This window comes from Melozone crissalis, unplaced genomic scaffold (assembly GCF_028551555.1).
Source record: "Melozone crissalis strain CALT ecotype California unplaced genomic scaffold, PUWL_Pcris_2 ptg000042l_1, whole genome shotgun sequence".
NCBI lineage: Eukaryota > Metazoa > Chordata > Aves > Passeriformes > Passerellidae > Melozone > Melozone crissalis.
In genome coordinates, this window is record NW_026535820.1 from 57,376,583 (window position 1) to 57,401,328 (window position 24,746).

At 39.0% G+C, this 24,746-nt stretch overlaps 1 protein-coding gene across 1 annotated transcript in view; it reads right to left on the reverse strand.

The window, feature by feature from the left end:
- LOC128942772 (uncharacterized) overlaps positions 1-24,746 on the reverse strand; it is a 159,197-nt gene that overhangs the window by 51,048 nt on the left and 83,403 nt on the right. The window contains exons 16-17 of the mRNA XM_054285451.1: positions 2,980-3,204; positions 878-1,130 (exon numbers count right to left, since the gene is read on the reverse strand). Of these exons, the coding sequence (XP_054141426.1) occupies positions 878-1,130; positions 2,980-3,204 (478 nt within the window). The remainder of the gene's footprint in view (positions 1-877; positions 1,131-2,979; positions 3,205-24,746) is intronic.

Genomic DNA, 24,746 nt, shown 5'->3' on the forward strand with positions numbered 1-24,746 from the left:
ATATTGTGTAAAGAGTAAAAAATCACCTGCAGAGCACAGGTTAGACGATGAAGAACTAAGAGACCTGAGAAAACCTGATCCACAACACACCTGTAGATCAGTGCTTCATCTGGAGTGAGTATCAGAAACATAGATGACTTTGAAAGACCAGCAAGAGCAGAAGAAGAGCAACACCACAACCCAGAAAAGCTCTCAGCATCCCGCAACCATTGAAAGGAGCCTGTGTCACATACATAGTGAGGCCCAAATTTGGAATTTGTGGCCTGGGATACTGGGCTTTATCTTTGATGTGATAAAAGTCTGCAGCCACCCAAGAACAGCTGGGCTACACAGCCCATACACAGGCACAGATAGAGTTGGGAACTTTGCTCTCCTGTTTTATATATGATGAAACTCTCTCCTGAAAGATGTCAGTCTTTCAATCTCACAAGTCTTTTTAGGTGTGCCAGTAAATTATATTAACTACCTTGTATGTCAGAGAAGTGCATGATAACCTCCATGTTTTTCATTTTGTCTGTTTCAATGTTTAGAAAAATCTGAAGCGTTAATAATCAGGATTGCTCATTAAACTATGCCCATTAACATCCAAAATTGCAGTAATTCTTTTCAAAGCAGATGCAATCACTCCAGCAGTGGATTTACTTTCTTATCTCCAAATATGGCTTGTACAGTGCTCTTAATTTTATGCAGAAACACAGTGACTCCATTAGATGGGAATTTTGTTAATAAAAAGGTAATTTATAACATTATTATTTAATTTCTTTTTAACTTTCATGTTCTATTGCCAGGGGTGGATTTTCATATCTTTCAGTGATTCACTGAATAAAACAAACTTCTACGTCAAGTTCTCATGTCCAAGTTATTTTAAGTGACTCACCCCCAGGAATGAATCCACTACAAACACTGCCAAGGGGTCCAGCACTGTCCATAGTCCCATAGCTATGATAAACTTTGACAAGAAGGGAGGGAATGAGTCAAACAGCTGCTGACAGCCCCATCTGATCAGGACCATGAGAAGCAGCCCTGCGTTCAAGGTTAGGGGTCCCACCACAACCATGGCCAACTCTTCACTGGTGTGCAGCAAGGAGTTCTGGTAGCACAGTTCCACAGTGTGAGGGAAGAGCTGGAACCTGTAAACAAGCAAAAGGAGAGTCTTTGTCCTTGCTCCTGAGCAAGCGATTGAAAGGAGGTAGGATCAGGCATGTTGCATTGTAAAGTTGCGTTCTTATCTGGGTCACAACACTCTGACCAAAAACTCTATGAAGCTAGTCAGAAAAAAACAAACTTTCTCCTCCTCCTCCTGTCTCTGCGTCCTTGGATCCCCTCTGACTCTCAGTTTTCATCCAGGCTTTAGGGATTGTTCAGTAAAGGCTATAGGAAGGTGTTACCTCCCTGACCCATCAATGTGAGCACAGGCCCCAGGAGCTCACCCATGTCTGCACAGCAGCACCTTTGGGCACTGCACACAGCAGAAAATGTGCTGTAGAAGAGATAGCTAAAAGTCAGCATGCCTAAAGTGATTGGAAATGTCCCTCTCACCACCATGAGATGGTGGGATTTGCAAGGCTCGTACCGTGAGCAAGTTTGCTGGCACTGTAAGAGACAGGAACAGCATGGCATTGTGAGCTACAGACAGATGATGAAATTTGAGGCAAAAATTTCAGTCCTATTGAAATGGCTTAAATTCTGCTCCTAACTAAAGGTGAAGTGGTTTGATTCTCACTCTGCTCCCTACTTGTGAGTGCCACCACTACATTTGGTAGGACTAGAGAGTGCTCAGCTCAGTCTCATTGTTCAGGCACACAGTTACAGACTGGGATGCTGATCCAGGGCATTTTGGCTTGAGACCATTATCCTTTATCTAGCTGACTGCCTGGGACAGCTGTGACTAGTGGCTTTGAACATGACCACCACTCTCTCATGCATTGCTTCCTTCTGTTGAGTTCCCTTTGTTTTCACAGACTCTTGATGCTTGGCCTCCCAGAAGTTTTAGTGCCAGCTGGCTAAGTTGACAGGGGCTGTGCAAGGCCAGAAGTTGAGAGATGGCTGGCTTTGCATTAAGATCTAGAAGACCACCTTAACAATACCTAGCACTGTCCAGAGTCTGCTGAGACACCTTGTTCAAATTTCAGCCAATAATCAATACCACTACCACACCAGACATAGGTCAGAGAGTTACATGTTACTGGCTCACACTGACTAATTCAGGTTTATGTGATGCTTTAAGGTGAATAAAAGAAAAAAAAAAATGTTTTTATCAAAGAAATATTTCCTTTCCTAAGCATGATGGAACATTTTTGCTCTGTAAAACCCTTTTCTACCACACAGAAACATGAATAGAGTCAGGTATTTATCACGTAGTGGACTGGTACTCCATCTTTGGGTTTTCTCATGCCAGGTAATGACAAGCAATGACTTTCCTGCAACACTCTAGAGAAGTCTAATTCCTGAGCTAAAGTCAATGTATTATACAGTTAAAATATGTCAACTCATTGCAGTACTCACAGTAAAACTGATATATCAAAGTTAAATTCTTATAAGTATTTTACTCATAGATCACTTTGGTAGCATGAAATATGATTTAAATGCTGCTTCGGTTTTGTGCACTCCTTAAGCATTTTGAAATACTTTATCTAAAGTGATAAATTAATCTTCTGTAAGATACATAACCTGCTGAGTATCTCAGATGGGAGAGAGGTAAGCATGACACAAGATTCACAAATGGACGCGTCATGTTCTGTGTTTAAATTTTACACTACAAACACCTTCACCTGATAGGCACATTTGCATATCAGATCACTGCACTCTGGATGCAGTCCTTGTTCTCTCAGTTTCTGCAGGGGCTCCTATCAGAGCTTGCATGTTGGGCTCTCAGCACGAGCCTTAGCCATCAGTTCTCCTCATAGTACAAACAACCTGCTTTGAATCAAGCTATTTGGAGAAATATCCTTACAGAGAAAAGAGGGCAGCAGGACTTACTTTGCAACAGGAACTGAGATGGTCTGAAGGAAGAGCCACTGGCTCAAATAATGCAGGTAAAGTCTCAGGAACCAAAGCACAACCACCAGCAGTGCAAGCAGCCAGAAGTCCCTGGAGCGCCAGCGTGTGGCTCCCAGCTCTGAAAAGGCCATGTACACCACAAAATGGAAACGCTCCACAACCTGCCTGGACAGCTTCACATCAGCAGCAGCAGCAGAGTGGCAGCTGGAAATGCACAAAAACAAAACAAAGAGTCATTCCTAAAAGCACATAAGAAGCAGCAGCTGCAGAGTCCTGCTGTACAGATAATGTAGCACAGGTTCTGATCACAACTTTGATTAAACAATGCACCTGATATTAAAAACAACAAAAAAAAAAAAGTTTTTTTTAATGGCAGTCTAGGTGAGAGGTAGCTTCCTCCCAGAAATCGTGCTGTCACTTTTAAAAGGACAACAAATCACATTTAAAACAAAGGTTTTAAAAGCCTTTTGGTTTCCTTTTTATTTTAATTTTTCTCACAAATTGTTCTCTGAGGAACACTTTATCTCTTGTTTTCCTTCTGAGAAAATGGTAAAAGGACTTGTCATATTTGCACTGAAAAGTATTAATTTTACTGAAAACCTGTGAACAGCTTTTTGGCATTTGGTAAGAGCACTTCAGTCAAAATATTTCAGGACACAATGTGGGCAAAAACTCTTCTTTAGTTTCAAGTAAAAGAGAAAATAGAAAGGAACTTTCACTGTAAAGGATTCTGCTACTGAGTGTGGTGTGATTTTCCCTTTAAGCTAATTACCGTAGTGCTTCAAAGGAGGTGGAGGGAGGAAATGAGATGCCAAGATGCAGCCTTGGCATTATGTTTCCCAGAAACTGGAGTCTCTCAGCTGATTCAAAGCTGAAAAGACAGTAGCTTATTTGACCTTTTAAAACTTCTAACTGCTATGCTTATTTCCACTGATTTAAATGACTAAGCAGCTGAGATGCACAACTCTAGGACTTAATATGATGTCATCATGCTCAAACTGTTATTTATATTGATTAAGGCTTCTGAAAGTTCAGAAATATAAAGGTCTTTTTGTGGAAGAAAACATGCTGGCTTTTTTAACTGTAGCATGTGACTGAAGAAGAAGCAGCAGACGTACTTGCACTGTATTTCGTGCTCTCTTAAAGAACTTTCCCATCTACACATGTTTCTTAAGTAGCTGTGTACATCTCTTTCTCCAGCAGTCACAAAGAGAACTGTGAATAGCAATAGAGAAGAAACTCAGAAGGTTTCTACATTTAGTCTAGGTTTGAATGAGAGGGAAAAACCAAACTCATCCAAATCTGCCAGCCATAAGCCTGGATTTTGAGACCAGCCTTGGCATCATGTTACTCCTGATCCTCAGTGTTAAGCAGGATGCATGTGGAGGAGATGGCAGGCTGTCAGCCAGCCCCTTTGCTCATGAGAAGGTTCAGGCTTTAGTTACATGGTTGGAGGAGAGGACGAGAATTTGTCAGGGGCACAACACCAAAAAGCAGGGTTTGGGTCACTAACGGCCTCAAGCACAAATAACTAAAACTTCTCAGAGAAAGATCTGCTGGGCTGAGAAAGCTGATTCTTGCCATTACTGTAGGTTGATCTGTCAGGGGTTTTGAAGGTTTTTTCAAGTTATGCAGTCCATTTTGCTTATGTCCTAATCAGCCACAAAGTCCTGCTTTAGAGAAGGGCCACATCATGGATGACCTTCCTCATGTTGTAATTATTTTCCCACAGCAGCCTACAGGAACATCACAACACTTTTCATTAACATTATGAATTCATAGTCTAGGCTTGTGTGAGAAAGAGACAAAGAAAAATGTAAAATAAGAAATATAATTGACTGTGGTATTATACTACAATAACCATGGAATTCTAAATGTTCTGAACTCTGCAGCTAGATTGCACTACACTTCCTCTCATATAAAGAAATTTTTGTCATCCTTAATAGCTTCCATCAAATTTACTCTTAAAGCATTCACTCTTTGAGAAAAGTTAATAGGGCAGGATTAACCACACTGTATTTTCATTAGACCAAATAGTTTATTTGTAAAAAAAAAAAAAGAAAAAAAGAAGAAAAGAAAAAAAGAAAAAAAGAAAAAAAGAAAAAAAGAAAAAAAGAAAAAATAATACTCTTAGCTCATAATACTCATCCTTCATCAAACAAGCAGAATTACATAGACGTTCCATCCAGCCTCACCCATGTCAGAAATCCACATCCTACAGGGATCACTGCCAATCTTCATCTCTGTGCCAAGAGCACAAGTAACCATGTATATTTAAAAAAAATGGATTTAGCTCAACATTTCATTTTATATAAGAATCATCTACTATTAGGTCATGTAGTCTCAATTTACTAATTGAAGCTACTTCTAAATAAGCAACACCAGAACAAAATATTCAATGGACAACCTGTAAAACATTTCAAGAACGTAAATCCTTCCTCCAACCCAACACACAAACGGAGAAAGAGAGCACACAGCTCAGAGCACTGAAAATATTCAATCCTTTTTCATTCATGGCAGTCCTGGAGCACCAGGAGTAGTGAAAACCCTTGGTGACCAAAACCATTGGTTGGGAAGGTGAGTAAAGTCCTTGCTCACTGCAGCAGGACCTCCCAGGGCAATCAGTACTTCCACAGGAGCTCCATGGACACACTGGCTCCAGCTCTGTCACTTGCTGTGTGGGAGGTGCTTCTATACACAGTGTGAGCACACCATACCAAGTGTGCCTATGGAACTTCTCTAAAGTTTAGGCAGCAATGAAAATAAAATGTGCTTCCATCACTCCATTGCTCCACACACTACTCCCACTTTCAAGAGGTCAAAAGAGAACTGATGTCTTCCACTGTGTCATCCCTGCTGAGATGCTGACTCTGTCAGCCACGGGAATCCATCTGCTCAACAAATTTATAAATGAAAGTAGAGAAATTCAGAATGTGCTCACATATCAAACCCAAAAGCCTTCCACAGAATGACCCTGCCTAAACGAGCAGAGCAACATCTATGATATCTTTCCTCAGTTACACCTTTCCTCTGAAAAAAGCAATAGCAACCTAGAAACTCCACAGAAGTCCAAGCTTGTTAGAAGTCAAAGAAATCAAGAAAAATATGTCCATTGGATAGAATCAAACATTTGTTTTTGTTTTTGTAACAGCAATTATCCTTTTTAAGACTTCACGATTTTCTTCAAATGTCTTGATCACAATTTCCTGCTTTTAAATGGAAATTAAGCACTTATTTGTTTATCTTGTTGGAAGTCCAGATTCTGAATGTCATTTCTAACCTTGGTTATACTTCCCAAGGTTACACCTTGACATGAGCACCATCACCCAGTGGTAGAAACTGGTGGAAAATGTAGCCTACACAGTGACTCAGTGAAAGTCCCAGCCCATGACTGGAATATCCTCATTTACTTTAAAACAAATTCAGTTGGCCCCAACTTACATGTGAGTTTCAGGAAACTGTTCCTGAGAACTCATTAATCATGCTGTAAGGCTGTTTACTGGTTGCCACTTCAAAACACTAGGCTTAAATGACCTCTCTTATTGACTTTTTTGAAAAATGAAGAAAGGAAGAGGCAGAAACATGAAATGAAATGCACCAAAGAAGTGGAAACAGTCCCTTTAAATATTTTTCGTTGGTGTTAGTAGTAAAAGCTTGGGAGTGGAGTGACAGTGCTGGCAGATACAGTTTTCAGAAGAGATTTATATAAAGTTGCTGTAGGGCAGAGAACATGAGTATTACCTTTCAAAAACAAAATAACCCCTCCACCCACAAAGAAAAAACCAAACCTTAACCCTTGGGTGAAAACGATATAAAGTTCCAAATGAGAAGCCACTTGAGCAATGGATTTATCCATGATTCCTTGGATTACTGGTAAGTAATTTGGCTGAATGTTTTTGTTCTAGGGCATTAGTTTTGCATTTTTCCTTGGGAAATGCAGCAGTAACAAACAGCAGAGACTGAATTACCATAAAAGCAGGTCAATTATTTCTATGGAAATTGTTCAGAAGGAAAGAAACGATGCACAGATTCTCTTAAGCTGCACTTGATGATGATGACAGAAAAGTAATGGCTGATAGAAGGCAGTGTGTACTGTTGGGTGACAGCTTTGTTGCTGACAAACTACGCTGAACATTTGTATAATGCACTGAAAGGCTGGCACTTAGAGCTGATGGTGGGGTAGATGCTCAGCTGATGCAACCCTGTTTACTCCAGAGCTACACTGGTGCTCACCAGCTGAGGTATTCAGGATCTATCCTGAATGTATCTATTATTTACATTGCGTAAAATAAGGCAAAATAAATGTTTCTTTGTCACCCATACAGACAGAGAAGATTTAAAGAGCCAACAATGCAGACGCAAATTAGTTTATGCAAATTACCTTCAGGGAATCATACACAGTCCTTACAGCCCAAGAGTCAGTGCAACACGTTTACCCAGTTCACAAACAAAAAATACCCCTCCCCACCACCACCCTAAATGGCAGGGTCCCTAAACTTAGTCCTTTATGTCTTATCAACAGAAATGAAGATGCAAGAAATGCTGCCCAGTGTTACTAAAATGAAATGTTATCACTTTCAGGGTAAAATCATACCTGTATCTGAAGACACATCTAAAATTAGTACACTAATACATGTAACCCTTCAAATGGAAACCAGTTCAAAGCACCACTGATGAAGCATGAGGCAGAAGAGAATATGCTTTGTTCTGCTGTGCACAACATAAACATATATATAAAACACATAATTTTATTGTTGTTAGAAGGACTTTATTATTACTCCCTCTGCATAATATTCTTCCTTTTCAAGGCTTATATTGCATTACAAAGAAATTGTCTTCATCCCAGGCCGTATGGTGATGACACAGATGACTTTGCCCAATAAGCCAACAGTAGAGCTACGAACCAAGCTCTGATGAGTTACAGTCCATTATTCTATCCACTGGATTCCTAATAAAATATTACTTTTTTGTTTATTTGTATGCAAAGTGAATATAACCAGGGAAAGCATTTGCCAGGGATGGAGGCACTGTTTTTTCCTAGCTCTTTCCAGGACACACCTATGCTTCATATTTTTCAGTTTGCAAGCAACCAAGAAAGCAGGTATCACAAGCAGTTACAAGGGCTACCTAGGGGCTATCTGCTGAGAGAGAGGTGACAAAAGACCTTAGGGGACATTAGGTAGTTCCTCAACATACTAATGCTCATAGGAGAATTTGACCTACTGCTTACTGAAAAACCCAAAGTCATGATATAGAAGGAATGCTGGAAATCATGGCACGTTTATTTTTCAGGTGCAGCTGTCATAGGAAAAAGAAACTGCCAGAAGCAAAATCCAAAATCCAAAAGCAAGGCTTTTAGGAATTAAACATTTGTGTGAAACAGGAAAAAAGAATAATCCAATAACTGCAATAATTGTTTTTCATTTATTGCAAAGAATATGACACAGGTACATGACTGCACCTGTAAACACCCATGCTGCCACACCAAGCTCGGGAGGAGGAGGCTGATGGTGGCCGCTCTCCTCCCAAGGTCCAGGCTGTGCCAGCTCATGGGAGACAGCCAGCAAGCAGTAAACTCTGGATCAGCTACACCTTAGGTGTGTTTGCATTACATGCATAGCCAAGAGCCAGAACAAACACAGCAGCTGAACTTTTCCCACAACACACTCCTGGGGTTATGTGCTGGCACAGCTGTAGCCTTGGAGGAACCACTATGCTCTCCTATACTGGGTGGGGGCACACTCTGGGTCAGTGGGCCAAGAAATATTCATTAAAGAGGATGGGAAGAAAAAGTGCTGACAGATTCATATTGCTCTGGATATAACTGTGCTAGCCTGAAGATGGTGGACAGTCAGTTTTCAATATAAAAGAGTTTATGACAACAGAAAATTGGCAAAGAGCAGCAGATTCATGTCCTCAGCAGTCCCTTTACCCAACAGTGTTAGGCTGGCAGAGGAGCCCATCTCCTGACCTTAGCTAACTAAGAATTTCCTAAGGGAATTAACTGAGACATTCACAAGAAGAGATTTCTTACCCAGCTGGGCAAGAAAGTATTGGACAAAAAAAGAATCACAAAATTTAAGCAGAGTGGCAATAGTGCTGGAGGACAGTGTGGCTCCTTGTAGAGAGCTGGCAAAGCTCTGCACATTTCAGCTTTGAGCAACATCTGACAATGACAAAGCAAAAATTACAAAAAAACCAAATTATTATCATCATGGCTGCTGTTTAGGTAAGCAACTAAAACTTTGCCTATTTCATGCTTAACTGCATTTTCAAGAGCTTAGTGGCTTGGCAAAACAGTCTGGAAATCTTACAAGAACAGACTTTGTAAAAATATTCCAGTCTGGCTGCTTCCAGCTCTGGATGGGTACAAACATGAAGTGAAGAAATCGAGTGCAGCCTTCAGAACTTTTAAGCAGCTCTGGTTTTTATTTCATTCTAGAAAGGAACAAAAGGCAGCAGACAGCCTCTGTTATTCATCCTCATGGCATGACTAGGCCAGTCAAGAAGCAAAAGAAGGCATGTAACTCCTCCCCTACTTATTGCCCTCTGACTGCTTTAAGTAAATAAGATGACAATGAATGAATGAGAAAAAGGCACAAACCACACAGGCGAGGGTGCAAGATGTCAGAGGAAGTATAACTCTCAAAAAAACCCAGCATTATCTATAGAGCTGTTCACCCAGAAAGTAATGCTGAATGCTCAATCTTGTGCATGAGCAATAAAACAGCATTTAGGACATGAAGAAGAAGTTTACAGGGTCACATTCAAACTTATCTCAGTTAAAAAATAAATTAAAGACTACAGGAAGTGAAATGCTGGACTTAAAAGGTTTATAGACGTTCAGGACAATCAAGATATGAAAATTCTTGTTTGTGTTAATAGGAGCATTGTACCCCAACCAGAAGAAAAGAAATACATATATGTTAGTAGGCAGTACTTGTGCCTAAGCTAGGAGAGTCCCCTGTACCTGATGTGTGGAACTGTTTTCTACCTTGACACAGAAAACCTCCCCAAGGACATTCGCTCTGTCTGGAGAAAAAATGCAATCTTCCTCCTGACCAAATACATATCTACTTCTGAGAGCCGCTAAACACTCAAACACCATCTGTGAGCTGTGCATTCATCTGTAACACACCAATTTAGCTGGCAGGCCATTGGGAAACAAGACTCTGAAGTTGCCAAGTTAAAATGGCAATCCAGCCCCAGCTGAAACTCCACCAAGCAAACAGGTGAGATTACCAAAAAACACTGTAGCAGAGAGAGATGAAACACCAAAATAAGAAACAGCCTTGTGGAGTGGAATAATAGAGGAGGGGGAGGGAAAGGCACAGCTTTGATCTTTTCCATCCTGTGCTTAATTAGCAGCAGCATCACACTAGGAGCAGGTACAGCTGGAGACAAACAGCCACCTTCCTTCAGTGAGAATCAACAGACTGGTGGCTACTGTGGGCAGGACAGGCAGAACACACACAGCACACCACAACTAATCCTCCATTTCTTTCTGAAGGTCTGGCCATACAGCAATGAAACTTCGTCTTACACAAACACAGACAAGCCGCGAGCCAAAGCCCTTTGACTTCTGTCTGGTGTTCACAGCAAGAGGATGAAACAAAAACTGAATTCCTGCATGCATTGCTTCCCTTGCCACAATTAAATTGTATGTATGTAAGTGCTGGAGTTAGGAAGTTGTCAAACCAAATGCACCATTCAGTTCTTGTGCAGATTTATAATTCTTATGCACTGTAGGAATAGGTGGGCCTAAAGATAAAAAGAAAGGAAAAAAAAGTTAACTTACAGTGTAAGCTTGTGCATAAAAATGCTTCTAAAACACCATTAGTGTTATTCCAGTCAGATCTCCAGAAGCTTCTGTACTGACAAAAATGACCTTTTCTTTTTCATAGCAAATTTACAAGGAAGAACTAGGCAGAAAAAAAAATGGCTGGAGTCTGTGGGAACAATGGAGCATGTATTTAGAGAAATCTTGACATTGGAAATTATTTTTTTACTCTGTATCAATTAGAGCTTTTTGATTTTTAACATTTTGTGCAGCAACATGTCCACGAACAGAATTGTTTGACTCAGGAATGGCCCCCACGAAGAGAATGAAGTAGGACATGACCCAGGTAACACCAATTAGAATACATTTAAAAATAAATCCCTGTAGATTTAAACATGGCCAGACAAGGCAATTCATGAAACTACAACATAATGTAATACATTAAAAAAAGAAATCTCACAAACAGAAAATTGCTTGCAATGTTTAGAGTATTTACGAGGCATACATTTTCCAAATATATCTGTAACATTTTGCGGGGGGAAGAACACTTCTTCACAGTTTAATGAAAGAGAACAATCTCAGGTTTGAGCAGATGACTGGTGCTACTACACCGCATACTCCAAAAATGTTTTTGCTTTAATACAACATGTTTTCTTAAAGAAGTAAACCTGTGCTAGGCCAGCTTAATTAAATCTTTAAGAGCCTTAAAAAAGAAAGGACTTATGTGCATGTGCAGAATACTCTAGGACACTATTATATTTAAAACACCATTTACCAGTTATCTCAGAAAAAACACCATTAAACAGTTATCTCAGAAAACTGAGACACTGTACAGATATCTTAAATTCAATTACATTATGAAAAACACAGTTATAGGAAATGTAAAACTCAAATATTTTTAAAAGATCTTTGTAAACACCACTGAAATTATGGTGAAAATTATCCATACAATTTAGTGAAACAAAATGCATCACGTAATAACAGTATTAACTTTTTCTTTTCAGTTTAATGCTGTGTTATTATATTTGCTGCCTATTTTAGAAAGTAATTTGTGTTGATGGCTCTGGAGAAAAACCAAGCATTAAAGAACTAATTTAATTCCTTCTGAGCTATGTTCAATTCAAAAATACTTCTTTCAGAATGTCCCAGTACTGCAGAATCTGACTAGAAATCCACCTTGAACTATGTGCACTTTGACTAACTCTCTGCCCAAGGCAAAATGATCCTGCATTCAGCAGGGTTTTATCCCGGTCTTCTAAAGGACTTACACAGAATGTACCTGATATAACTGGACCAGAATGTCAACCATGATAAGAAATTATGATCAAGACATGGAGGATACATAATGAGAACCTTATCCATTTTACAGTGGGCTGCTATTGGTGGGGGAGTACCTTTAGGGGGTTGTTTACAGAAATCAGGTCTTCCGCCTTTAAGAAAAAATAGAGAAAGAAAAATGAAAGAAAGAAAGATAGAAAGAAAAAGAAGGAAAACTGTATAATTTCTTGTGCAGAGCTCTCCTCCCCACTTGTTATACTGTACGGCACAAGGGATACCAGCTGTGTTTAAGGTGTTCAGGTGGTGTTATAACAGGCTGCCTGGCTGCTTTTGCAAAGAAATTTCACAAATTTTCCTTCAGTGTGAAGACATAGCTTAAAACAGAAACTTAAAAATTGCTACAGCTTTTTTCTCAAAAATCAATGTGTGATTGCTAGCTGCACTGGGAGTTTGAGGGATATCCCCTTATCAGAGGCAATCTCTAGATAACATACTTTCCTCTATAGCCCATAGCTGCATGTAAGACACAACAAGACAAATGCCAGCTTCCTTTTCTGTTGGTGTCATCTATTGATCCAGTGAAATGCTCTTCATCTGAAACTTCCTTCCCAAAGGGGACATTTGCTATGAGAAGCAAAGCTTTCTGACTGATGCTAAGAAATCCTAAAACTTTCTGCTAATTACAGGACCATAGTAAAACACATCTCTAAAAGGATTAAAAAAAAAAAACATAACCAACAAATCAAGCTCAAATGAGGCAGATGCCATCCTTTTCCAGACAGAAATGTTGTTTTTCAATAACAAAAATGCAATATAATAAGCTCATTATTATTTTTCTGTGTGCTTTAGATAAAAATGTGCTCTGGGCCTATGTTTTCCTTTGGGTGCATTTCCTCTCAGACACATTCAGAACTCGTATCCCAGATGTGGGTGACTCCAGCTTGTGCCAGAACACAAAAGGGTGTCACCATGAGAAACAACAATATCAAAGAATAACAAGAAGCAGAGAGGTAAGTAAAGGATGCTGGGGTACTGAAAGGACACTATGCCTACAAAAAGACATTCCAGAATAAAACCAGCTACATTTGTGCATCTATGGACAGAGGAGAGAGAGCTAGCATAATGTGCTGGCCTAAGACATCAGCTTATTTTAAGATAAAAAGCTTTATCTAACTAGAGAGCAGAGAACTAAGATATAGAAAAGACACATTCATTTAAGAATAAAATCTGATTTGTAAAAATTGATATCAACATCCATGTGAATCTTTGCAGTTTTGAAGAGGTTTTGATATGGCTCCTAGGTAACTGCAATTTCATCAGCCTGAAAAAGAACCAAGAAAAGCATTTATAAAAGAAAATAACAAAATATTTCATGGGCACTAGAATATTTTGAACTTGACTCTCCCAAACGGATTTGCTTAAGAGTAAAGAAGGGACACACATTTAGAGATGTCACTAGGCTTGTTCCTTCCATTCAAATACAAAGAAGTACCACACCACTTAGCAACCTCCCATGAACAAGGTCTAAAAAGAAAATGTTTAAACAACACTCAGTTCTCAGACTTCACTCATAAAATAAGTATTTTCAGGAACAAGGGAGCTGATTTTCTAGTAGGTTGGGACTGAGTGTTTCTCTCTATGGAGGCAGCAACTGAGGTATTTCCCTTCTACCTCTCTTGGCCAACAGGTCCAGAAATTACTGGGGAAGACTGACACACAGCCTTACTGCATCTACTTTGCCTTGCTAAAATATCCGGCTAAGAAATAAACTCCAGTGTTCAGGAGGCATTAGACCAAAGCTTCCAAAACAGAAGAATAATGCATTTGGGCAGAACAAAAGGCTTGTTATTTTGCTGTCTCTGATAAACAACAGTTGGCAGGTATTGAACTTACCATGCAAATTAACTTCTCTGTTTGTTTGGTTTGGGCATTTTTTCCTCCTGTGTATTTTTGCCTGAAAGGATATTTGTAAATAATATTCTTTGTTGAAAGATTTATTGTTTTTTTAAACTCATGGAAAATAATATTTTTAACTTTTTACAAAGATATGATTATGCTTTTTCTTGGAACCCTTAGATTTCTCATCCAAGAACTCCAAATACCTGGAAGACATAGTGCAGTTTTTCAAAGAGCCAGGTTCATCCAGGCAAAAAACACAAGAAACACTTAAATAACCTTCAGGGGTCACCACAGAGGTGATTCTGAATTAGGCTTTAGTTTCCTCTGCTGAAAGTCTGGATTACTGGGGAAAGAACTGGCGGACAATCAGTTTGCCCATCATCTGTAATGTTATTAATTTTCTACAATAGAGACAATCACAATCACAACCCTAGAGGACAAAGTCCCTTTATCTTTGACCCATAAGGTTTCCCACTACCAGTCTGAATTCAGACAGGATTACAGTGGCTTGTAGTACACTGTACTACACTGTACTATGAATCCATGTGATTCATAAGTCATTCAAATAGAAGCACCTACAAAATATTCATATCTTTCTCAGATGGAAAAACCTACCCTTGTCAAAACTCAAGGTGACAGACTAACAGTGCTATGGGTCTGATGCTCTTTCCCACTCCTACAGCTCTTGATAGGATGTTTTTAGAAGGATCCTTATTGCTCCTTGCTTCCTATTTAGAGCTTTTTATTTAATTGCAAAGCATTGCATAATAACCACATGAACAGTCTTAACTTTTTTCAGCAAAGTAGCCTGCTCACCTTCCTATGAATTCCCATAAATTTGGTAGCAACGTATGGATGCAAGAAGCTGGGGGCAGTCAGGATGAGATTTCCAAAGATACCAAAAGAATGCAGCTGATGAAATGCAGTTAAAATGAGAGTAGAAAAAACTAAACTAGCATAAAAACTAACTAGCTAAAAAACTAAATTAATGAGACAATCTAAAGTTAGAACTATAAAGAGCACAGTGGTTACAGGATACAGGCTATTCTCAAAGTCTCCAGTTCAGACAATAATGCTCTCTTCAGGTTCTCTGCATTTCATAGCCTCTTTTCCATGCTTAGTACGTAGCTTTAAGAACCTTTATTTCCTTAAGGATCAACCTAAAACTTACATGATCCACAATGCAGAATACTTACATATGTATTAAAATTTTAATTTTCAAATCTAGTATCATGATAGGGACATTTTAGTTGTGTGGCCTTAACATTTGTTTAAAACACTTCACTATTTTATTATTTTGCTTCTGTTTTAACCTGAAAGAATATTGATTCAAGTCATATTTGATGTTATTCTGTCAGCTTAAAGACTTCAAATCATCACAGAAAAAGAGACTCAGAAGGTTTTGGTAGTTTAGTTCTTGTGTTGCATTCATTTTTTTGTCTGCTTGTTAAATAGTTTTTGCTTGCTGTGTTCAAGGTTTGAAGGTAAAATTTACAAAGACAATGCTTTTTGACAGTAAACCTTCTGCTACATTTTAGAAGCACTCAGCAAATTCCAGCAGCTGGTTTCTAGACACAAAAGACAAATACAACCACTCCATGATTTAGATTGGCTTTCTGTTTGTGGGTCATGAGACTCACTGCTGAGCATGTCAGAAGTTGGCTGTGGCATTTAATGAAGGTTGTCAGCAACTTCATAGTTCCCATAGCAAAAGAAAGAGTGTTGGTTTTGGGGCGTGGGTTGTTGGGGTTTTTCCCCCCTTTTTTTTCTTTTAGAGCTTTCATTGGAATCTGGGACTGGAGTTAGTGGATAAACTCAGTTACTGCTAAAGAATCAAATTAAAATATGGAACAAGCTGGTCCTTTGAAAAACATTGAATTGCATAGGTTTCCTTTTTTCAGAGGCATCATTTAACATTCAAAATAAATATTAAATTTCCCTTCCATTTGAAAGTTTAGAGTCACTCATGAAATTAGGAACAATAATCATGCTCTATTATGCCCTGTCTCGTGTGTGTCTCAAGAGGGCTGTGACTTGTCGTAGCATGAAGGAACCTAGAAAAATGATTACTTGCTGCTTCAAACAGAAGATGCATAGCTCAGATGCTCATTAATGAGGCAAAGGAAAATTAATTGACATGTCTAATAGTTCTTTTAATATAGCCTCTAAGCCTTGATGTGTCAATTGTCAAATTACCCCTGGCGTACTTTCTTTGTCTCAGTGATCTTGTGCTGATTTTCTCGGAGAGAAAATTAACATTACTTTCCTTGGCCTCTCTCAGCATACTTTCTGGCCAAGGGTGTTAGGCCTCCAGAAAAATGAGATGCATGCACCCCAGCTGCTTTAACCTCTCTCCAGATCAGGTCAAACCTCCCAGACTACAGGACTGCAGCTTAGTGATGGCTCTGTGTCAATGATGCATCCTTCCTGGGGCACACAGTGGTTAAAAAACCAACAAGCTTTAAAAAGCCTGAATGTACAGCCTTTCTACATATCCTTGTGCACTGCTTTGACTTAGGTGAGAGTTCCTTTCAGCAAGGCAGGATCCTCTCTGCCTCTGCTTCCCCAGCAATGGTCTAGCCTCAGAAAGAGAAGCCTCTACCACACTACGACAGGCTTTCATGCTTGCTGCAACATAGGCAATGAAAGAGCATTCCTTTTAGAGCTTCCATTCTTTTCACATTATTATCACCCAATCCAGGCTGGAAAAAAAGCTGTTTCCAATCATTTGCCTGTTAGTCAAGTCTCTGCCTGACAGCAAATCCTTTGATCAAGACTGTTATATTGTGTATATTAAGCTCATCTAAGTTTATGTAATGGAACATTGTAATTGTAGCTGCTATTTTGTCAGTTGGTGTTTCTCTCCTACATGAAGTTAGGAATAAAAGGAAACAAAGCGAAGGCACATGGGTCGTGTATTGCATCTGCTGTTTGTAGTCCCGGGCAAAAATCCATGGGATTCCCAAAATTAAACAGCATCTGAGAACTTCATATTGACAAATTCTCTGAGCCATAATTCCAGAAACTCAAGAAACCCTGATTTCAATGTGATTTGTTTGGGGCTGGTTTTTCATACACAGATTAAGTGATGTGTTTCAGAAATTAGCCTTTAGCATATCATAGCAATAAATTTCCTAATACAGAGCCATAGTGGAAAATGCTGCTCATTGTGCAGAATGAAAATTGCTGCAAAAGAGCATATCAGATCTTTACGATTTGTTTTAAAAAAAGAAATTATTAAAATCAATAAGATTTTTTCATTCTATAATAATTCTAAATAATCTTTGCCATTCTGCTTAGGGTATTCATATCCTTTGGCTTTTTTATAAGAAACAGATTTGCACATGCTGCAGAGCAAAAACACACTCAATCCAATAATTAGTTAAGGAAGTACTTCAGAAGTACTGTCCCACAGAGCTGCAAGTGTGCTCTAAGTCTGAGAGTAACAGATTTCTTGCACATTTGAAGGCTATTAGTCCACACACAATAGATTTAGCATGTCTCAGGCACAGAGGAGTCCCTTCTCATGTGCTGTAGAGCAAGACCCTACAGCCGAATGGATGCATCTGGAATTGCCACATGGGCTGTCAGAGATCCAGACATCTTGAACAAATGTTGGAAGTTTTCAGCTTTCACCCAGGCCCAAAAGGAAGAATCTGGGAAAAGCCAGGTTCTATGAAGCTGGGTGAGAAACTAACATAAAATTCAGTAACATTTCTCTGAGTGTCCTTCTGTTATGTGATAATTTTTGAATAATCCAACCAACCAGCACTAAAAATTCAGGAAATACCATCGCTATCATTGGCATGGACACTTGATTTTGACAGAAACTGAAACAAGAAAGCAGGTAAAACACAGGAGAATGGGCAGAAATGGCAGGGAGGGAGTTTGCAAGCACGAATAAAGGCATGTAGAAAGCACCCACGTTTTGCAGAATGAGTATGAAGGTCTGTAGCTATAAAATCTTTCCATGACACACATTTTAACAAGAACAGTAAGGATGCTGAGGTACAGACAACAAGAATATTTTCCAAGACAAGACAAGGCAAGCAAGTAGCTAGATGGGGAAATATCCTTACTGCCCATTTGTTCTTCTTTCATGCCAAATCTAATTATTTTTTTTTGCTGAGATGTGGGATTTACACAAGGTAATGGCCAATGCAGGCAAAGAAAACCTTACTTCATGCTGCATGAGACCTCACCTTAACTCATACATGAAGGTCTCTTAGAAGTTTTTAATTGCAGAATAGAGATGCGTGAGAAGATGAGAAGTAATTTCCCCTTCATTTGAAGGTTTTCAAAAGGCAACTCTGATCCAGAACTGGGATGAAAATGGTGAAAATAAAAAAGTTTGTGTATGGATATTTTCGTTAGTGAAAAGACCTGATTTGATAATTTAAACTGGCTTGAAATTATTTTGACCTTTTCAATAGAAAATTAACCCATCTAACACATTAAAATGTGGGGGGATAAAGTAATTTCAAACAAATGTTCTTTTTAAAATATCAAGATGGAATATTTCAAGAGTGTGCAAATTTTGTTTCAATTATCCTTTCCCACAATTTCATTTTTTGAAAGTCATAGTTTTCCAGTGCACAGCACTTTGTCAAAAAAAACCCTCTTAACCACAGCAGTAATACCACACATTCTTGATTCTGATGGGGTCACATGGTTCCTTCATTTCAATGGGTAGGTTGAGACAAATATTGGCAAAATACTGTAAAATACTGGTGTGTCACCCATTCTGGCACTGTTCTGGCAAGTGTTGTGACAGATCATACAGGGCACTGAGATTGCGCTCACAGTGAGAATTGCAAGTTGAAAATACATCTCCCATTGTGTGTGATCCAAAGGATCTGGGGAGTGACCTTATGCTGAGAGACTGTGCTGTGCTCTGGCTTGGACAGAGCTGCCACAAGCTGTGTGGGAGGACAAGGGAATGCTTGGCAAATCCCTGGCAAAGATGGAGAAGAGGAGAGCTCTACACTGAACAAATTACCCCTGGTATGCCACTGAAAGGCAAACCCTACAAGTTTCCACCACACAAATAGAACAGCTAAAAGGTGATTGTGGATCTGTCTAACCAGTTAACGTTGAACTACTGAAAACTCTGGTCAGCTGCCTTCAGTGGGTTTTTGAAATATTTTTCCCACAAATCTTCCTTTCCTCCTTAGTTGCAAATAAGCTGGGACTCAATTGTAGACAAGAATTTGGTACAGAGAGTTGAACAATAAACTGGTTAGATTCATTAGAAGCAAAGTGGAATGACAAAATGATGGAAGCTTAAGCAGCCAGCTTTTGAGACCAATTTGCTTACAAAAGCATCCACCACCATAATATTTAAATTCAGAATGCCAAAGGTAAGGAACGCTTCCTGTAAGCTACAGCTACTTGGGCTCTCTCAGAGTAAATATGAACAAATCAGACATACATTGCTTTTCACACTTCCTTTCTGTAAACAGCACATACTTCTTCCTGTAAATACTGCAGCTAAACTTCAGTTTCTCAGCTGATATTACTGCCCTGCTGAAGCTAGCAGACTTCAAAGCTAATTCACACTGTTGAAGTATCTGATCTGTTTTCATTTTGCTTATTTTCTTCATAAGCACTTGATGCTTTTTATTCTGCCACGACTTCTAAAGATTTTAGAATTAATAGTATGCTATCTTTCTAGCACTGTGTAAGTACTAAAGCAATATATTGCTTTTATCAGAATTATCAATTCTGATATGTCAGTAGTAGGGCAAGCAACAAAAGGGCTCTTCCAAGTACAAACCTATTTATTTGCTACTTTTCTTGTGTGCATTCTTATCCCTGAATAAAAGTCATCTCTACAGGAGATGAAAACACACAGTGTGTATGTTTTTCTTGGATATTCCTAATGAACACATGGAGTGAAGGCGTGCTCTGAGCCCAAGACTTTTACACTAGCCAGACCAGCAGACTCAGACCCAGCAGGAAAGAAGGCAACACTCAGTAAACCTGGTTCATGCAGAGGCTGCAACTTTATTAAATGTAAACCACATTATGGGCTTATTTAAATTAATGGTCACAGTGGGTGCTCAACACCTCTGAAAGACTCTACACTAGGGCCAGCTATAAAATTTTCCATTGAGACTCCTGTGTGAAGGGGAGCTGAGCCTTCTGACTAGTAGAGCTTACCAGAAAACTGCCATTCTGTGGGAAATGTTTCTTGATAAAATGTTCAGATTTTGATGCTGGAAAAAAAGAACTTTTTCCCCCTCAGCAGTCCCTCTCATCAGGATGAGTCACCAGCTGCTCATTTGCACAAGCCCATGTGCGTGTGAGGCGTTCTTGCCCAATCACCTCATCTGGGTGTAGCAGAGTCCAATGTGCCAAAATGCAGCGCGAGGGCTGACAGACCACCCTGGACATGCACATGCACAGAGCCTGCCTCAGGAGCCCCAGGTTCCAAGGACCAGGGGGAGATCAGAGCTCAGTGCCATTCCCTACACCCTCCACCCACTCCAACTGCACTCAGCGCTCTGCCAAAGAAACCCAGGATGATGGGGAGGTAGGAGGCCCCCTCACATCCCACCTTGGTCAAGGGGCCCAGGAGACAGGGACCACAGAGGGACCTGCCTCTGTCACACTGGGCATGCAACCAAGTGACAGCTTCTCTGAACTAAATCACTTAACTCTTCTGGACTGGGTGTTTCTTAAAAAGATATTGCTTCCTAGGGGGTGGGGAAATGCCTAAATTTCATTAGCAAATTAGAACTGCTAAGACTGGCTAAGGGAAAGAAGGAAGTGGTTGAACAAATCATGATGCTTATAAACAGTGAAAACCTCTTCAAAATACTCAGCTTAAAACCAAAGGAGACACTTTTCTGGTTAAAAAACAAGAGCACTCTATTGTAATTGGTCCTTGCAAGAAATAGAAACATTTTAACTGAGTCAATGACGATTTCCTGCATTATTGTAATGCTTGAAGTGACAGTGTTCAATGACTGCTTTCAGCTTATAAAAATTAATTTCAGACTCTTAAACATCCAAACCACTAAAGTTACATGGAGAAAATGTTTGTCATTGAAACAAAAATTATGCCAAATATTGAGCTGGAGCAACATCTGTAAAAATGACAGAAATATGCTGAGTCATTTTAGAAGCAAATAAATACATATGGCAAGATCATGAAACTGTAGCAACTAGAAGTTTCTAATTAGAAACTAAAGAAATTAAAATAATGAATCACATAAATTGGTACATTGAGTGGTGCCAAAATCAAATATATTTATACACAAATATTAATCTACACTTATGCTTTTACATTTCATATAACTCCAAATTTTGTAGCTTTAAAAGAAAAAAAAATAATGAGGGTGACCTGGGATCACCTAAAAAAAGTCTTTTGAGCTGAAGTATTTTATTTTCCTATTTCCATTCATTTACAATGACAAGATAATTATTCACAGGATCACTGATAAACAGCAACTGTGTCCTTTTTTATTTGCTTCCTAACACTCCTGGAAAGCTTTATAGTAAACAGTTTAGAAGATAATGAAAGGTAAAACTTCCATCTGAAAAGGTTTGATTCAACAGAATTATTGGGACAATCACTTAGGTTAAGTGTTTAGCCCAGAGGGCAGTATAAAATTTCATCAAAATTCAAACCATGCATAAATGATCTCAAACTGCAGTGTCTATTTATACCACACAACATGTTAGTCACATTTTTCACTGAAGATTGAAAGTAATGATGAAGTAACTGATAAGGATGAAAGACTGAATATGTGCTATGCCACCCATGTATAATTCAGTTAGTGGCAAACATGGATTAGAAAGTATCCTGCAACAGCATGTGTTTTCCAACTGCCTGAGAAAAACTGTGAACCACTAACAAGGGAAAGGGGACAGCAATGAAACCAAAAATATTTCACACACACAAATTAGCCAGGTAAAGAAGAAAGAGTTATTCAATCAGTGGGTCAGAGGTTCAAAGACAATGAGAAATGCAAATATGGATCAAAAGAATATTACTATTTTATATCTTTTAGATTTTGAATTTCCTAAAAGAAAAAGGAAAAAAAATAAAAAAAGGCTTATTTTTAATCCAGAGGAAAAAAAGCAGTGAAAAAGGGGTCATTTTTCTAAAGATGAAATCTTCAAATTTTGATGAATAAAACAGAAAGAAAACTTCAGTGCAAAATCTCCATTAAGAGTGTAAAATACTGTTCTCAAACTCCAGGAAAAAAAAATCACAGTAAAAGCAAAGTTTACAGTCCTTTTTTGCAGTTGAAAGTTTTGATTTGGCCATTTTGGGAGAAGGTTTGAGTTAAGGACTAAGGAAAAGGTCTGTGATTTTTCATTTTAATCCCAAACAAAGACAGAATCATTAGTTGATGACAGCCAGTGAAACAGAAATAACAGCTATGGCACAGAATGTTATTTATCAGCTGATTATGGATCAGTCCATTAGACTGTATCAGCTATACTCAGACACTTGCTGCAGATTTTGTATGAACTATTAGAATCAGATCCATGCAATTACACTGACCTTCAGCTGAAGTTCTGTGGTTGCTAAATGGTGAATCCAAATTCCCGGTTTTGTTATTCTGTATGCATCTAAGGCGCTGGTCGAACTAATAAAATTGTCAAGTCATGCTTCAGAGAGCTTGTAGTGTAGCACTGAAACTGCACAGTGGAGGATTAAACAGCATCCTAAGCTAAAAGTCCTGTATGGGGCTGTGGTTTTGGGCAGCAGCATGTTAGTCTCAGCAGATTCAGGTTATCACCACTCCAAGCACAGCTAGGTGTTAATCATATGAACCTGCCTTTTTTGGGGAGGAGGGGATTAGAGGAAAAACTTCACAAATATCCTGAGGAGTTATCTCTGAGTAAAAGTCATGGGTTAAAGCTGGAATTAGTGGCAAGGGGAGATGAGAGCTGATATCTGTGGTAGTAGGGTAACATCAGCAGAAGAGATGCCACTGAAAAGTGGAGGGAGGCTAAGTGGTAGAAGACCTTACAAATGACTGGGAAAGATTATAGTATGACAGATGCCTCCAATGATAGCTAATTTAAATGCCATTAGGTGCATTATATTTCACATGCAGACAGTCTACAGGGTGATGGAAAGCATTACAGCAGGTTAGCATGAAAGTTTATGCTTCAGTCAAAGCAAATTGTTATCACTTCACTGGAAATGGCACTTCAACAGCTTACCTCAGCTGAGGATCTGCCCCTCAGTGTTACTGCAGCATTTGCTGTCTAGCAACGTACTCAGAGCAGATGCTAAAGGGGGTGGAACTTCAGCAAGTTTCTGCTGACTCATTGCCCCCAAAAGAGAAATTATAACTAAGTTAATGAAAGTTCCAAGCATCGTACAGTATTTTTAGTTTATTTTACTATTCTACACTTTCTGATTTTTTCCAAGTGGGTAATATTAACTAAAATTTTTTTCCCAATTAGCACTTTTACATGTTTTACATTTAGTGTATTGTTGCTATTCTTCCAATGAAATCTAGGAAAATGGCAGAATGAAGCCTGGAGTTATTTTGAGCTGATTTCCCTGTAACATTAGTAAACAGTTTGATGCATCATGTCACTAGTAGCACTATTCTCTCTTGTCTTCCCCCATTTAATGAAAATCTGTGAAATAAATGCTACAAGGCAGTACTGCTGGCATGACAAATTCCAAGCCAATAAGTCTTGCAGTTGCCAAGATGTAAGCTCTGAAGCTTGGCATTTGGCATTCAGAACTAGATAACCTTACTATAGTAACTACATTCACTGTATCTACAAGAGGGATGAATAAATCAACAATAATTGAACTACTAAAAGTGTCTAATTTCCAGAGTAGTGCTTCAAGCAACAACTGAAATTAAAAAACTGTTAAAACACAGCTACATACCCATACAATCATGTCATGAATGCACTGAAGCAAAGGTTAACAAAAAAGAATGAATATGCATTCTTTGCTAAAAGTAGCATTCCTTGATCTACAGTAGTGATGAACTGTATAAATGTCAGGTCCTGTCCAAGTCCCACAGGGTCTGGCATTCCCAGCAGCGAGAATTTTTTATTGTTCCTGTAACATTACTCAAAGTAGGGAAAAGGCTATTCCTGCTGCATGTGGAATGCAGTCCCTATTCTTGAAGGCTGGCACTGTTTCCAAAGTTAGCAATGATCATAAACCCTTGAAATATTGTTAGTATCTCCAGGGTCTGATCCAAAGCCCAGTGAAGGCAAATGGGAAGATTCCACATGGCCTTAGTTTTCTGTGGGCCAAACTTGAAATATTACTTCTCCTGTCACTTGATTTCAGAATTTCTCACATTGCCCAAGTCATATGTAATTGAATTTGTCACCCACCCATCTTTTCTCTCAGTGATAATTTTTATTAGAAAAATGCAGGTCTGGAAATCTTTAGGAAAATAACTAGCACAGTAGGTTAAACAGACTCTGCTTTAGAGAAACAAGGTTGTCTAATAAACAGCTTTTAATGTAACATGTTTCCACACTAATACACAGGAGAGAACCTACCACTGGGACACCAGCCTGCTTTGGAAAATGTCTCCTAGAATTAATTCAGACTGATTAGCATAGCATGGATGCGTTCACCTGGGGAACTAACTAAAAATAATAGCCAATTTACAAATGAACTAGAGTAGGCTTTTTAATCTCCCATGACTCCACACTACAGTCACATCTCTACAGTCACATCTCTGTGACTGCCACACAGCTGGCGTTAAGCTTTTGGGAATACACAATCAAAAGGAATTGCTGGAAGGTACTGAGACGCTGAGTGGAGTCATTCCTTGGGCCA